The sequence below is a fragment of the Lonchura striata genome, chromosome 6 (genome assembly GCF_046129695.1).
Source record: "Lonchura striata isolate bLonStr1 chromosome 6, bLonStr1.mat, whole genome shotgun sequence".
In the NCBI taxonomy this organism is placed as follows: Eukaryota; Metazoa; Chordata; class Aves; order Passeriformes; family Estrildidae; genus Lonchura; species Lonchura striata.
The window spans coordinates 9,838,671-9,854,672 of record NC_134608.1 but is presented as its reverse complement, the minus strand read 5'-3'; the positions used below and the strand labels follow the sequence as shown (position 1 = coordinate 9,854,672).

At 39.3% G+C, this 16,002-nt stretch overlaps 1 protein-coding gene and 1 long non-coding RNA gene across 4 annotated transcripts in view; one reads left to right on the top strand and one right to left on the bottom strand.

The window, feature by feature from the left end:
* PPP1R13B (protein phosphatase 1 regulatory subunit 13B) overlaps window positions 1-6,537 on the bottom strand; it is a 67,987-nt gene extending 61,450 nt beyond the window's left edge. For 2 of the 3 annotated variants that reach the window (XM_021528906.3, XM_077783939.1), the window contains exon 1: window positions 6,167-6,510. In XM_021528906.3, the coding sequence (XP_021384581.1) occupies window positions 6,167-6,175 (9 nt within the window). In that variant the 5' untranslated portion in view covers window positions 6,176-6,510. Of the gene's footprint in view, window positions 1-6,166 lie in introns of all 3 variants that reach the window. The other variant, XM_077783940.1, reaches the window with a different exon arrangement.
* Window positions 6,211-9,943, top strand: LOC116183703 (uncharacterized). The gene is made up of 3 exons (XR_004148370.2): window positions 6,211-6,281; window positions 8,452-8,521; window positions 9,736-9,943. It is a non-coding gene; the product is annotated as an uncharacterized LOC116183703 (long non-coding RNA).
* Window positions 9,944-16,002: the final 6,059 nt, after the last annotated feature.

The window sequence follows — 16,002 nt, the reverse complement described above, 5'->3', positions numbered from 1 at the left end:
CTCCTCTGTTATCAATCTTAGCCAAACAGTCTGCTCCCTCCTGTACCAACACAGACAAGACAAGAGTCAATGCGGTACACACCCACATGCAAGTACACACTTACATACACACACACACACACACACACACACACACACACACACACACACGTACATTAATCTCTTCAGTGTTCTTTGGATACAGCTATTGTTACATTTTTAGTGAGCTGGGTTTACTGAGACAAGCAGTGCAGTCCATTCACAGCCAATGGTGGGAATGGGCAGCAAGAAGAGGAAGCAGCCTCTTCCAGAGCTGCAGGAAATGGTTAACCCAGCTCATCCCTATTGTGAAACCTCAGCCCAGAAAGGAATTCAGCTGCTCCGACATCCTACTGCACCACAGTGATAAACCTGCTCTCCAGTACAGCACATGTACTTGCTCCCAAGCACAAGCTAAGAAAAATAACAGGGCGACCTAAAACCCAGGTAAAGTGACTAAAATCTGAAGTTCAAAACATTTTTTGTTCCTCCACTAAGCAGTTCGTATTCTTGCTGGTCCTTTGAGTTATTACAGAATTTATGCTTTGTCCTCCAGGTACCATTGTTGCCTTTGACACACAAATCTGCTTCTGAAGGATGGTGTCTATTACTGTACAATATAATTCTATTATTGTCTGTCATAAAAAATTGCTTCCAGAACCTCAAAACATTGAGCAAACTCCACTGATAAATTGCCTAACACATTCAAGATTATTACATGCTTTCAAGTTTAATAGATGATAATGGCAGATTTCCAAACTCTCTGAAAAATGTACCATCCTGAAGTGTTAAAATTCGTATCTTAGAATTTTTGTTTACTTAAAAATCTTACCACAATTTAAGAACAAATGAGACACCAGATTCAAGGCTGAAAGAAAAACTGTTCAAAAATGCAGAAAGATTTCAAAGATATTTTGGAACACCTAATAATATAATTTTTCAATTTAAGAAAAAAAATTTAAGATCTCCTTTTGTGGGGATCTTATACAAACCCAGGAATGAGCTTCCTATATTGCAGGCTAGCACATTCATTTAAGAGGTTAAGTATTTTGAGCTATCTTGTGCTAGTAATTACTGTATGGTAATACTAAGTTTTTAATTTAGACAAACACATAAGACTTGTAAATTCCAACAGTGAGTCATGAGGGAACAGGAGCAAGATGCCTTCCCCCCACCCCCAACCCCCCCGAATCCGGCAATAATTTGTTTCCTTCTTCAAATCTCTGTCCCTTCTTCAAATCTCTGTTTTTATTTTAAAAATAAAAAAAAGATTTTTTATTTTTAAAAATGCCTATAGTTCACAAAGACAAAAAGAATTGAACTCCCCCAGAAATTTAAGAAGATAATAAACATGAGCAATGATTTTAATACCAAGCATTAGACTTCAAATTCTTTACAAAAAAGCACTGCTTTTTTTCTATCTATGGGCAACTCTTGGCAAAATGGGGGCTGCTCCACAGCTGCATGCATCTAAATATAAATATGTGAATAAGCAAGGTTTTTTTTAAATAATGTATATTGAAATTTGGCTTTGTTAGAAAAATCAATCTGGTAGAATGGAATTTTGTTGTCAAACAAAGTTATTTTCTTTGAAGTCTGCAATGGACAACAAACTCATCTATGTTAACATATGAGAGAGCATCCTTTCCCTCAAAATTCTCATACATTTCAACAGACACAGCTAATAAATATATTTAAATATTATATTATCAGACTAGCATGTGTATAGCTCATTTGTTGACATGGTGAAGCTGATGAACTTATTTTTACCACAGAACAGGCCATATTCTGTCAACCTAAAAAAATAGTGACATGATCCAAAAAAACATGAAATGGCCTTTAAGCTTTGTTGCAATAAATAACTCCATTAATAATGGCTGATAAACATGCAAATTATTCTCTACAGTCAGTTCAGATTTATTCAGCAAACAAGGATATCAGTATTGCTGAGACCTATACAGTTCTGAATTAATCACAATATGTTTTATCTCCTTATCACTGAAAATTGCTCATATTAATATAATGAAAATTCATAATATTGATTTAAATGTATTAAAGTGACACATCTTCATCTACAATATTTAATTATATCAGTAGCAACCTTCCTATGGAAAGAGAACAGAGGACACTGATTTAAGAATATTTTGGTTTTAAATTATAAGCAACATAATAAACAATGCCCACTTTGGACTTTTTGGGAAATGTTTTAGACTGAACACAGGACAAGTGCATTATCATTTTAAAACAAAAGAAAAAAAAAAAATCCAACCCAACCAAACAACAAGAAATCCACCAAACCCCCAACTTTTTCTTAATTCACCAGTTTATATCTTTGCTTTGTGTTTATCAGGCATAGTATTCATCTTCATAGGTCAGGAGCTTCCATATAAATTCTCTAGTCTAACAAAATATACAATAGTTATGGGCATCTTCAGAGAAGACTTGTAGTGTCCCACAGAATTAACTAGGAAAAAAAAAAACAAACCACTAAACACTCCAAACTTTTCACTCCCTTCTATGAAAAAAACCATCACAACTACCTGATCCTACACACAGATGTGTCCAGCAACTCTAAGCCTCACACAAAGTCCCGTAAGGTTCCTCCCAGACACTTCCAAAAATGTCAATGACGGCTGCAACCTCACTGATATTCACGAGTTAAAGGCAAAACCAGAAAAGCTCTGCTAGGTGAACATGTAATACCAACTCTTCCTCCTGAAAAGTTCAATCCATCCCCATTTCTCACACAGCACCCACCATCACCTGTCGTATCACGTTACTGACGGTATACGAACTCTACACAGCTCTTCAGTGTTACCTCACATGCTGGGAAAGAATTATACCCAAAATTAAGGCAAAAAAAAAGGAAAGTGTTGCACACTTCTCCAACATATCAGTTTCTTAGTTTCTTATTGTACTGTATTTCTTTATAAGTAGGAAAACCATGCTTCTTATAAGTGACTTTTTTTCTTGTGGGCACCCTTTGTCCAAGAAGAATGCCAATACTTGACAAAAGAAGTAATTCTGGAGCTATCATGCAAGAAAAAAAAAAACATTAATTGCATTTAAGGAAAAGCTTCCAACACTCTTTCAAACAAAAACTCTACAGTACCACAAAAAAAAAAAATCTCTCCACTGGGGCAAATAGACAAATATATATATATCTAGGTTCCTCCAATCAATTATAGATTTTTATGGCTGAAAAAAGAGCTTTATCCACACTAATTTTGCAAATAAATATAACTGTGGTTGTTTTAACCCAAAAGATTTCCTCTTTGAAGGGATACACATAGTTCTATGTTTGCATGCTTTATTCCAAGAATCCAAGAAAGACTAACCTTTACTTTTCAGTGAAAAAATACCCCTCTAATCAAGGCATTCTTATAGGAATACTTAGCAGAGGTGATATTCAGTGTAGCATCATAAGCTCATCATACACATAGTCCTTTTCTCCTGAAGGCAATGAAAGGGTTTACGATTGATATATCTTTTCAGCAAAGCAAATGAAAAAAAAGACAACCCAAGTGAGAAAACTGTAGTCTAAATCATTAATTCTTCAAGCCCAACTGTGTTCAGGACCAAGAACAGTTATACTGTATTTTTCAGAACCAGAATAAGCAATATGAAAAAAGATAATTAATAAAATCCTTCTAAGAAAAGGATGGTGAAGAACAGAGTGGGAAGTATCCCACTCACAAAATAAACTGTAATTGATAAAAACCTCTGAGAAGTAACACTGTTCCCCATGTGAGGAGAGGGAAAAAATTACAACAGACAAGAAAGGAGAAAATCAGGGACTTCAGATACTACTTCACTCTTAAAAATGGTTGTACAAACGCCAAAAAATTATCTATGCAAAAGTGGCCCAATTCAATTACTACAAGTCTAATAAATGTGAATCTTAAGAAACTACAAAAGTTTAACATGTAGTTTTAATTCGTTGACGCAAAACTATGGTGATGAACTGTTGTAAAAGTAGGTAAGTCTAGCAGTTATTAAAATCTCTCCTCTTGCTAGTTTATGCTTTTGCTAATTATATAAAAAAACTTAAAGCCCAAAATACCCACAAATAAAATCCCAACAGGTTTGGGAAAAAAAAAAAAAAACCTTCCATGATTATGAAGTCAAGGAATTCTCTAAGGTAAAAAGTTAGATCACTAACTTTTCCATTCTCAGAATACAAAAAAAGAGTAAAAACCTAAATAATTTGGTCCAGTTCTACAGCCATATGTTCACATTATTTGGCTAGTATATATATTGATGAGACCAGTAAATGGAGTTGCGTTTTTTCACCCTTGTAGTCTAGCTGGGATGAAAAACTGGAAGACTCAAGGCACTGTCATGAGTCCATTTAAATGTACATATTCCTGTCTGACAAACTGTCCATAACAGCATCTAAAATGGCTTTAGAAAAAAGAAATATTTATTATTTTAGGACTTGGACTCAGTAAGCTCTAATCTATCTGCAACACTACTACCCCTGTAGCACAGTAATTTGTTTTTATTAAAATTCATCCGTCAGTTAAAAATGCTTTGAAGTGTGCTTCAAAAACACAGTCTGAATCTTCAACCACCTTTCAATAAATATAAACAACCACCACATCTGAACAAGAAATAAGGTAACAAGACACTGGCAGAAACACTCAAATAGGTAAAAAGAAACTTTTGAAGAAGTCAGTCCTTCTACTACCCAAGTTATTACGTTAACCTGAAACCCACGCATGGGTTAGTAATGGGAAACAAATACATTTGTTCTGACTTAGCATGTCATTGGCATGCTGGGTTTTCAATAGGAATTTCATGAATGTAAAGCATAACCCAAGCTGAGATGGAAGATGAAGGTGTCACCTTGTTTTTGTTTCTACATGCTAACATCCATCCATAAGTTCACAGCACAAGCCTAACTCCATGAACTTTGTTGCTGGTTTCTAACACGCCCAGTGCACTGCCATTCTCATCCGTGTCAATAGGGTATTCTGGCACCCAGCAGCTGGAAGTTAAAGTGCACATGATCTTAAAAAGGCTTGTCATAATACCTGGCTTTTAAACACGACCTGTACTCTTCAATCTGAAATTTTACACCCAGTTTGAGCTATTTATTTTCTCTTATCAGTCATGAAACAAATTTAGAGCAATAAAATCTTGTAAAAGATGTCTTTAATGTTCTGACAGAGAAACCTTCTGCTGCAGTGCTTTGGCTGCAAACACTGCAGAGGAACTGTATATAAAAAGCTAATTTCTACTAGAATTAGAAAAAACATGGGAGATAGCCCCTTAAATTGGAGTACCTCGTAAAGCCACATTTGAGATCAAATAGAGTTTGAAAGAAATCAGCAAAAGGAATGTGATTGTTTATTACTCCGTCCCAGAGGATCTTGTCATAAAACGAACAGTCATCAGGAACAACTCTCTTCTGACCACTGCATCACCCCACAGCGACACGGGAGGGAAGCGAGGGGCAGGAAACGGACAGGGATTCTGTCACAGAAGACAATCAAGGTTGTTTGCAGGAAAATGAAAGGGTTTGTCTTCGATAAATAAGCGACGGCTTCACAAAAGCGCTGACAGGAACTGAGGAGGGAGCCAGGCTGACACGGCGCTGCAGCCTGCGCTCGCCGAACCCCGGCGGGAGGGCCGGAGCCGCCTGCCCCGGGACGGTTCAGCCCTTCCCGCACCCCGTCTGCCAGGGATCGGGGTTTGGGCGGAAAACCCCGAAACAAGCAAACACGCCGCCCGCACACCCACTCACCCAAACACAGCGCACCCCCCACGCCTCACGGCGGGCCTCGGCGGCCAGCAGCGACCCGGAGGCGACCCCCGCGCTCCCCGCCGCTCCGCCACAGCCCGGGGGTCGCGGCCCCCGACCTGTCACGGCCGGTGCAGCCCCCGCGGGCGGAGGGGCGGGGGCAGGTCGTGCCCCCCCACAGCCGGGGTCGGCGGTGACCCGCGGCCCCACCCCCGGCGCGGAGCCCGCCGATGCCTCCGCAGCCCCGCAGCCCTCCGTCCCGGCCGGCGCGGGGATGACGGCGGCGCCGCGCACTCCATCCGCCGCCGGCAGCCCCGCAGGAAACGGCGAGGCGTCCCAGCGCCCGGCAGCGCGGCGCCAGGCCGGGGAGCGACGACGCGAACTCTCCCCGTTCTCACTCACCGGCATCATCTCCGCAGCCTTCTCTGCGCCGGGCCCGCCGAGCTGTGCCGGCCTCTCCCGCCGCCGCCGCCTCTCACCGCGGAGGACGCCGCGCTCGCCCTGGCGGCTGTGACAGGTGCCTCCCGCGCGCCTCGCTCCGCGCAGCGGGCGGAAGGAAGAGGCGAAGGCGGCGACGGCGGCCGGGCTCCCAACCCTCTTCCTCCTCCTCCGGAGCGCGGCCGCCTCTCCCGCCTCCCTCCCCGGGCGCTTCCTGCTCTGCTGTACTGTGCTGTGCTCTGCCCTGTTCTGCTCCGCTCCGCCCGCGCCGCCCCGCCACGGGTTAACCCCCGCCACCGCCTCCCTGCCGGGGCGGGGCCGCGCGGGGAGGCGCTGCGGGCCCGCACGTGACCGCGGGGCCGGGCCGGGAATGCGGGACCGGCACCCGCGCCCGCCTCCCGGCCCCGCCGAGACCCCCTCGCTCCCGCAGCGCCGTGCTGAGCGTGAGGCTCGCCACGCCGGTCCTCCCCCGCCCGGCCTCCTCCTCCCGGCGCTCTGCCGCCCTGCCCCCGGGCCGGGCCCCGCCGGGCGCCGCCTCCTCTGGGCGGGCTGCCCGCGGCCCGTCGCCCCCGGGCCCGGGCGGTGGCGGCAGGGGCAGCGGCCCCGGGCGCTCTCTGCCCCCGGAATGCGGGGAATGCGGGGCGGCTCCGCCCGGCCCGGCCCCACCGCTGGGGCTGTGACACGGGGGTCGGTGGTCTCCCGTGCCTCTGAGCTGAGGTCGCTTCCCGAAAGCTTGTCCTGGTCGAAAACACACCTTGGATAGAGTCATGCCCAGCGTCACCTTCCCTCCACCGTCCCTTCCTTGTGAAATCTGGTGTACAAAACTCCGCTTAGCAGCAGGAGGGGAAGGTATTTTTGTCCTGATGTCAGACTCATGAGATCTGGTCTCGTGTTTGAAACTAAGGTTCAGTTTCCTTCATTTTCTAGTCTCTCATTCTGTAGAGTTACAACAGCAAAATGAAGCCTAACAGCTTGGAAGAAGCCAAGCTCATCTAGAAGTCAAAACATCACCATATGTTAGTACTGCAACACATGCGATGTAGACAAATTTCATATTGCTGTGAGTCTTAAATCCTAATCTACAGCATACATGGACCTACCCAGTGCTCCAACTGTTTCTGAAAAATGGCTGGTTTCCAGTCTTTGTTACTTTATTTGCAGAACACCGTGACAGATCTCAGCTAGGCGCAGGGAAAAAAAAAAAAAAAAAAAGTTAACTTGTCAAGTTTTTGAAGAGCTTAGATAACGTTTGTGTAAATCTTTGAGGGTAAGTGGTAATAGCATAATAATCTCAAGGTATGAGCCTGTATGATAAGCATAACCTATTCATGTAAGATTCTGAAACAGATAATTGTGTAAATTATCTTAATATATACATGCTTAAGATTTCACTGTGTATCCTTCTCAGTGCATTTGCAGGCTCTGGTGTCAGCTTTTTGACAGGTCAAATATTCTGTCTCTTTTACTAAAATAGTCCTACAAGGAAAATCTATTAGCATCACAAGATAGTACTTTGCCAGTTTAACGTTATTTTGCAAGTACCAGTTGGAGTGCTACTTGCTGGCAATCACACTAATATCATCCTCAGGTTCTTGTAGACTGTGATTCCTCCTCACACACGGAGTTTGGAAATAGGTTACTCAAACCCCATATAGAACTACAAGATCTACTCAAAGAGTATTAACCCTGCAACTAGGCTGGCTTGAATAAAAAAGGCTCTAAAATGCTCATAGTCATCTATTTTAAAAAAAGGGGGAGGAGTGATTTATCTTCATCAAGTTAATATTGAATTTTAATCAACAAAATAATAGGAGTGAATAGACATTTACTTGTCTTCTCACTACTTACAGTAATTCTGATTTTAAAATTAAGAATTCTAAAATTCTAACACTGAGAGATTTGTGCATCTTTTGTCACACTTACTCTATAAAAAGTTAGTCTTTCTCATTGACTAGGTTAATTTTCATTGCCAGCAATTTTTAAGCAATGGTGTATCATTTTTTTTCCAGGTATACTTACTTGATAGCTGACATTTCCCTGCATTCAATGAATAATAATAAAAAAATAAAATACTGTAAATCTTATCCCACTATTACTTTTACACTACAACAGCAGGAATACCTACAAAATGAAAAGTGAGAGAATATGATATAGACAACTGCTGGGGATGCAGACACTCCTTCACCCAACTCCTCTGTTGGAATAATGGCCTGTAGTATAAAAGTTTGTCATTGTGTTGCTTTTGGCAGATGAAGGTTCAGCCAGTGCAGCAGCCAGACAGACTGGATACTGAGGGCTAGGAGGAAATGTCTTCAAAAGGTAGAGTAAGTACTTTATATGCATGTCTGCTCCTACTTCTATTTCTGCTTCCCTTGAAAACATCACTTGTCTCAATTCTTTCCATCTTCATTTTTCTCTAGAAATGTGGAAAGAAAAATAATATTGACCAATATTTACCAAGTATCATACTTAAGATTCTACCTGCAGCATGGGAAGTTATCACTTCTCCCACAGAAAAATCTTTTTGGGAACCACTCTCTTAGCAGTCAAGAGACAAAGCAGCCTTTATAAAATTTTCTGATTCCAATTTGTAACCAGAAATCTGTTTACTGTGAGCAGAAAAACGGTCACTTATAATAAAGTAGCTTTTTTTCCCCCATTGTGCATGCATTTCCATACCAAATGACAGTTTTGTAGAAATTATGGTGCTTGGCCCAAGGGGCCAGTGATATCTACAACTCAGTTGCCTTTCTTGGATAAATGAGGTTGCATGAAAGCAGCCAGGATTTGGGGAATGCCTAAGAAGATAAGGGAAGAGAATTTGGTTGTGGAAGCAGATAAAACCAGAGGTACTAAACCCAAATAATTTCCTTCCAAATCCACTTCCTTTGTTAAAGGCGTTCTAATTTTATTGACATATTTCTAAAGGAAAGGGTTTCTGCTGATTTGTTGGTGTAAATATTAAAACATGTTATACAAGGATATTTTATTCTCCTCTTGGTTCTTAAAAAACCTCAGCATTTCTATTTAACTTTACAAATTGAAACCACTGTAGCTTAACACATATTTTTTCAACTCATAATACATTAAAAAATGAAGAATTACTGCTTATTAGTTATGGTATGGTGAGTTTTTGAGATGTGCGGAAGTCGTATTTACCTAGAAACTGAAATTTGATTTAAATGCATAAACTGTCATTTAGTGTTCTGCTAAAACATTTGGCACTTATGGGTACATAGAAAAAAATGACCAAAACCTGGTGTGCATTTAACCTAGGCTTACTGGAAAAAGGGGTTTTAACTTCTGTTAATAAATTGCCAGGCCTCTTATTTGATCATTATTTTTCTTAGGATAAGCAGAAATTCCCAAAGATAAAGGTGGCAGAATAATAAAATTTTCAGGAGCACTCCTGTAGAAATTCTGAATGCTACTTGTGTTTTCTAAGTATATTCTAGCAGGATTTTCAAATGTAGATGTTTTTAAAATTTTAAAAACTAATATGTCTGAATCTCTCCTACTTCTTTTCTCTGCAGAGACAAAAGGAGGAAAATGAGCTTTCCAACCTTTTGAGATCCAAGTGTTCTCCAGTTTTGCATTCATTTGTTAAGATGCTTTTCCAGAGCATAGGAAAATTTTTTCACGCTTTGGAGGTGTCACAGGAAAGTAATTTTGAATTAATGTAACACTTTTTTCTTTGCATGTGGTATTATTTTAAATAAAAGATACTGCTATTTATAGCCAGCAACAGTGTCAGAGGTCAAACATTTAGGGTGGGATCCATCTGATCCAACTTTACTAAGGTAGGAGTTAGGTGTGTCATTTCAATCACTCATTGAGGCTGCTCCTACAGATAAACCTGGATGGGGAGGGGAGAGAGGCAGTTCTGCAGGTAATTCATTCACGTCGAGATACTCATCCCACTATCTAAATCTCTTGGTCTTTGAAGGTGCCTATCTCTGTATTGATTTAGGATGGAGCCTGGATGACTAGCTCTGATTGGGGAGACTTTTGGATGGCTACGGTTCAGATGGGTTCACTCATAAGTGGCAGAATAAAATCTCTAGAAGTGAGTATGGGTAGGAGCACTAGGGTTTTTTGCATGTATTTAAAAGAAATTATGTCTCTTTGCTAAATGAGTAAGTGGATTGCCTTAGTACAGAATACAACTCTCCTTTCAAAAATTGTATTTTACATTTGCTATAATGCAGGAGGAACTCACTCGGAGTAGGTAGGCAACTTAATAAGCTGAATGACAGAAGTACTTCTAACTTGCCAGGCAGTTCTCGGGTTGCTACACTGCAGTGCTGTGTAACAGATGATACAAACAAAAAGACTGACTGTTTCATGGGGAGTTTCACAGCAGGAGCCTAAAATCTTTACTGAAATACAGTGTAAAGTAAAAATGTGTATGTAAAGGAAAGATATATTAATTTGTTACTGTGGTCTTAAGTAGCCTTTCATTCCAGAATCACACTGACAGTTCCTAAGGCTGCAGCAGTACCATGTTCCTACTCAATAGCCATATGCTGCCATGCTTGAATTCACATACAGCCAAGGCATTTCAAACCCCACCAAACCTGTTCAGAGATAAATAAACTACAAATAACAACCTAAAGCAAATACTTTGATGTCTGTTTGGTATACAGTACTTAAGACACGTGAACAGGAGAAAGATACTTTTTCATCACTGCCTTGTAATATTCTAAGGTAATGTATGCTGGACTAGGTGACTCATGATCTGAAGTTTCCCTGGCCCAGGACTTGGTGCATCATTCTGAGAAGTGTAACAATTAAAGCAGGAGTGAAGCATTGTGTGTGTAGCATAGCTGTGTGCACTTCATGGGATTTGGGTGTTTGGTATGTCATGTGTTCCAGCCCTGCATTTGGTGGATTAGAGGTAATTTCTTTAAACAATAACAGAAATTGTATACTTAATCCAATACACATGATGCAAAAGCACGTACTCAGTGGAAAATGCTGTGGTCTCATTAGGACTGTGTTGCTGTCCATTCTCATAAAATTATTGCACTAAAGGTATTGGTTTATATTGTAGCTACAGAAGACACAGTTCTGTAAAATGACATGCCACCATCTTTATAGATGGAAAATCTTGTTCTGCTCCTCTGTAATTTATAACAAGGAAGACATGAACCATATGCAAAGAGGTGGAGAAAACAAAAACTGCAATGTTCTAGGAGATTTCCCTCTGCTTGTGCTTTTAGGCTTTATAGACATTTGAGCTCTCAGGATGTTTCTTTATAAAAATCCTTTTTCTTCAAATTTTCAACATGCCCATGATGAGTGCAAGTATCTGAGATGAGCCAGATGATGGGTCATTAGTTGAAACATTAATTAGGGACAGTCAATCCTTCACTCTTTACTCCTGCTTTATTTATGTGCTACTGTGTTTTGGGTGTACCACTTGGTTAATGTGAAGGGAAAATGATGGCCCACGTTTTAAGGTTGAGCCCAGCTTTTTAATTTGTTACTGTAAGACTAAAATTGTTCTCACGTATCTCTTCTATGACTTAACTAAGTGTTTTTTTACACTTAAAAAAAACACTTAAGTGTTTTTAACAGTTTCTGTGTAAAAAAATTATCTTTCAGCTAAAAGGTTAATGCAGAATTCTGTGATACGTGATCAGTTTTTCCCTCATGCTGCAAAAATTTTGGGTTTTTAGTCTTCAATTTTTCTATTAATCACATCATTCCTTTGTTTTAGATTGCCAGCTACTTATTTAATATAAATTGAAACCAACCTCCTTTCTTTTCTTATGTTTACTGCTGTATCAGATGCAGGTTTGTTTTCATGCTATATTTATATTACTGCAATATTCAAATCCAGTAATTTCTAATTTGAAATGTGCATCTTCTACTAGAATTTGTCCATTTCTTAGTTACCTTTCTTGAGGTAAAGAGATCTAGTAAGAACTAACATGAAGGGAGTATCATGTAATGAAGCTGCTGCTTCCTGCTATTGAACCTGGTCATGGGTGAACTTGGACTGCAGATTGAAGGGCAGTTTGGGAAAGTCCTCTGCTCAACTCTGAAGTCTGTACTGAAAGGTATTTTCTAGGAATTACTGACAAAGTGATGTGCAGAGGAGTCTTAGAGAGGAAAACATGCCTCTGAGCAGAAGAATGCTCATGCAGAATAGGAGAAAAAAATATAAACCAAATTAAATATGTATTAAAAAAAACTTATCTGTTTCTACTTAGTATTTAAACAACTATATTATTAAGACTACACAACTGGAAATAACATTCTTTACCTTTTTTTTGACAAATTTTACAGATTAGAATATACAAGGTAAGTCTCTTAAGAGACTAGGAGTATAAATCTGTTGAAAAAAACACCATTGCAGATGTGCAACAGGTTCTGATTTAACATGCATCTCTGTGGAAAACATTTCTGTACTCTCTCACATATGTATCAATATAAATAGACACACACACACACACACACACACATATATATATATAAACACCACCTTAAATTACCATTTTTTCAGCTTTTTGATTTCCAAAAATTGGCAGAGCATGGCTGTCTTCTATACAGTATATACAATTTATTGTGAATCTGAGTATTTCAGTCACAAACACTATTTTTGTAGTGCATTTTAAAAGAAGGAACATCTGCACTCAAGTAATCTGACCAGCAGATGTAATCTAACATTTGCAATTATGATTTTTGCATGCTATGAAAAGAATGAGTTTGTGCCTTATTTATGCTTAAAGTTCATCCCTTCTATTTCTGTAAATATTCCTTTTCCACTTAAAGCGACAATATTCTAGTCCAGGGAACATTCGTGAGACAAGTTGATTCTGTTTCCAAGTGCCCTGTTTTGTAATCTTCCAGAAATACATTTCTGAATAATTATTTTTTTTAACTACTGTGATGCTACAATAAAGTTTACTACAGTCCTTAGCTGCATAAATAGAAGAATGTCAAGAGTAGAAGCAGATGAATTGCGTAGGGCATTGATGGAACCTTATTGAAAATATTCAGTGAAAAGCTCCTGAAATAGTGACAGAAGAAAATGTATCACTGATATATGTTTAGAATCTATTTTAGGTTGACTTATTCAAAGAAGATACCATAATATGCAGCTGAACCTGAGAATATTTAGAAGGCTGGAATGGAGTGTGTTCATCACGGAGGAGTACACCCAATAATAACCTACTTGCTGGGGGATGATTAGATACTACTTTAAAGTTTGTCTACTGTTTATGTCTCAAATTCAAAACCAGTATTTCTATTCTGTAGAAAGGTACAAGGTACTATAATATTTTTTCTATTTCTTCCATTTTCCTATGAGAAACATTTTTTTTTCTTTGCCTTCTGCCTTCCTTCTAGAAAGGTCTGAGTATATGTTTAATGTACTATCCTTAATTTAAAAAGAGGTGTGATCGTTAGCATTAATAAGAATACATAATTTGAAAGTAAAGTAAAAATATTTTTTGCAAGATTCATTTTCCAGTTGCTTTACTCCAAAAGAATTACTTAAAGTATGCTGAACAGTATTATGTCTTGGCGTTTACTTAAACCAAGAGTTAGGTCCTTTGTTAAAACTGGTATGACTCAAATTCTTAGCTTACTGAAAGAAATGCAGAATTTAAATTTTAGCCAATTATTTTAAAGAAGTGTCTAGAGATCCTGAGACCAGAAACATTTTCTTTTAAAGCTGTATGTGATATGTGGAATACAACATCAGGGGTATAAGGAGAAAATTATAATGTCAGATTTAAGAGAATTTAAGCTAGACTATTTCTCTGTACAACTGCACTAAATTAAAAGGTATACCTGAAACATCATGAGTATGGAGTCAATAATAATGCTGAAAAAAGCATAGCTTGAGACATATATATATGTACAAAATAAACAATCGAGCTAATTATAAAAGTGGAAATGCTTTTGGTTAGACATCCTCTAAAAGGGAGATAGGTCCCTATATTCTTGGTCCTCTATCAAATGCCTGTTCACATTCTAGTCCACTGATAAATCCCTCCTTTTTTCTCCCATAATACTCTGCTTCTTTTCAGTTTAGTTGTTGCCAGTTTGCTTGTTTACATAACATTCCATATGAAATACCTCACAACAGTTTCTACTTCATACCTAAAGAATTCCCCTCTAATTGAAACAATTCTTAATATCAAAAGCATGCTAAACACAACAGGTTAAAACAAGAAATGAAGACTACAACTAATACTGCAGAAAAAAAAAAATCTGTGTAGGCAGCAGTCACCACAGATGGGATTCATTCAGTATACAGCTCTTAGTTCTACCACCCACATAATCCCCATTATCATTTCCTACCAAACATACTTCATTAGCTCTGAAGAAATCTCTATTGTCTCTCCCAGCAGATCACTGAAGGTACTGTCATGATATGGATATAAAAGTTAAAGGTCATATCAATTAAAAACCATTCCCTTACAATCCTTTAGAAGGTCATAATAATTAAGAATATTTTCATTTTATGGCAACCAATAATATAGTCTAATGAACCACTACCAATTTTATCCTTTATAAGTAGAAGTATTCTTCCTGCTAGTACCGAGCATTAGGATACCATCATCCAGTGGTTCACCCTGTTCCCTATTTGTTTGTCCATTTGTCCCAATTAATTAAGTGATAGTATAAACTTGAGAAAGCAATGTGCTGTCCCAGAGGAAGGAAGCAAGGCTCTGCCTTTGCTGGAGCACAAGCTGTCATTCCTGATTTCTGTTGAGGGTGGAGTTGTGCATTCTTTTTACTGCTCCAACTGTTGACACTGATGACAGTTCTTCCAGGAGAGACAGAGCTTTGATCATGTGCATAGCTGCAGATGAGGAGGAAACTTGCATTGCCTTGTTATGAGGGACACAATGACTTAGGGAACTTGGCTGAGTAAATGGCAGGATAGAAATTCTGATTCTTCTGCCCTTTTTCTGCGACCCCCCCTTCCCCCCTCAACTTCTGTGCTATCACCTAGTTATAAAGCAGCTTTGCTGTAAATGGAATCAGATGTGTCCAAATTAAAATGAGCTTCTTGTGTTATTTTAAATGGGGAAAATGCCATAAAATTATGCAAAATCATCTGATCTGATTCACAAATAACTGTATCAACACAACTACAAGGAGCAAGGCACTGCAATGTTAAGAGTGCAAACTCCACAAGCTGGTGTAGCTGCTGGAGTACTCATATTGTTAAACCACAACCAAAGACAGAATTTAATTAAAACCTCTAAATCATCCATTCTTGTGGTGGTCAGTTTGTTTTGGGTTAGGACAGAATAATTGTTTCCAAGTACTTTGCCTGCAGCAGTGAAGTAGGCAGACTGTCTTATTTATAAGATTTTAATAAATTACCAAATCAGCCATGTGGCTTTATGTTCTTAAAAATATTAGCTGCTAAATGTTAGTTGCTAAAGTCATGGAATTATAGTTTGAAGAGTTTGTTGTTCAAGCACTATCGTATCACTTCTTGTTCCTCCATTTAATGACTTGTTAACGAATGTTTTTAATGCCTCAGGGACTCTCCATCTCACTATTCTTTCCTTCCCTGTAACTCCACAGATTTCTTTGAATGAAACAATGGAGGTTTCACAGATTGATTTCCTCTGTTGCAATTTAGCCAGCTGGTGGTGATGTCACACACAACCACCTGTGTCTAACAAGCACCTGATACTGTTCCTTCCTTAAGGATTCAAAGTACAAGACATGTACATACCAGCTCTGTATCGGTGTTTGTACTACAAACACTGAATTGCTATCATGATTCAGATAAACAGGAGACTTGTTCAGCTGTTTTAGTTACT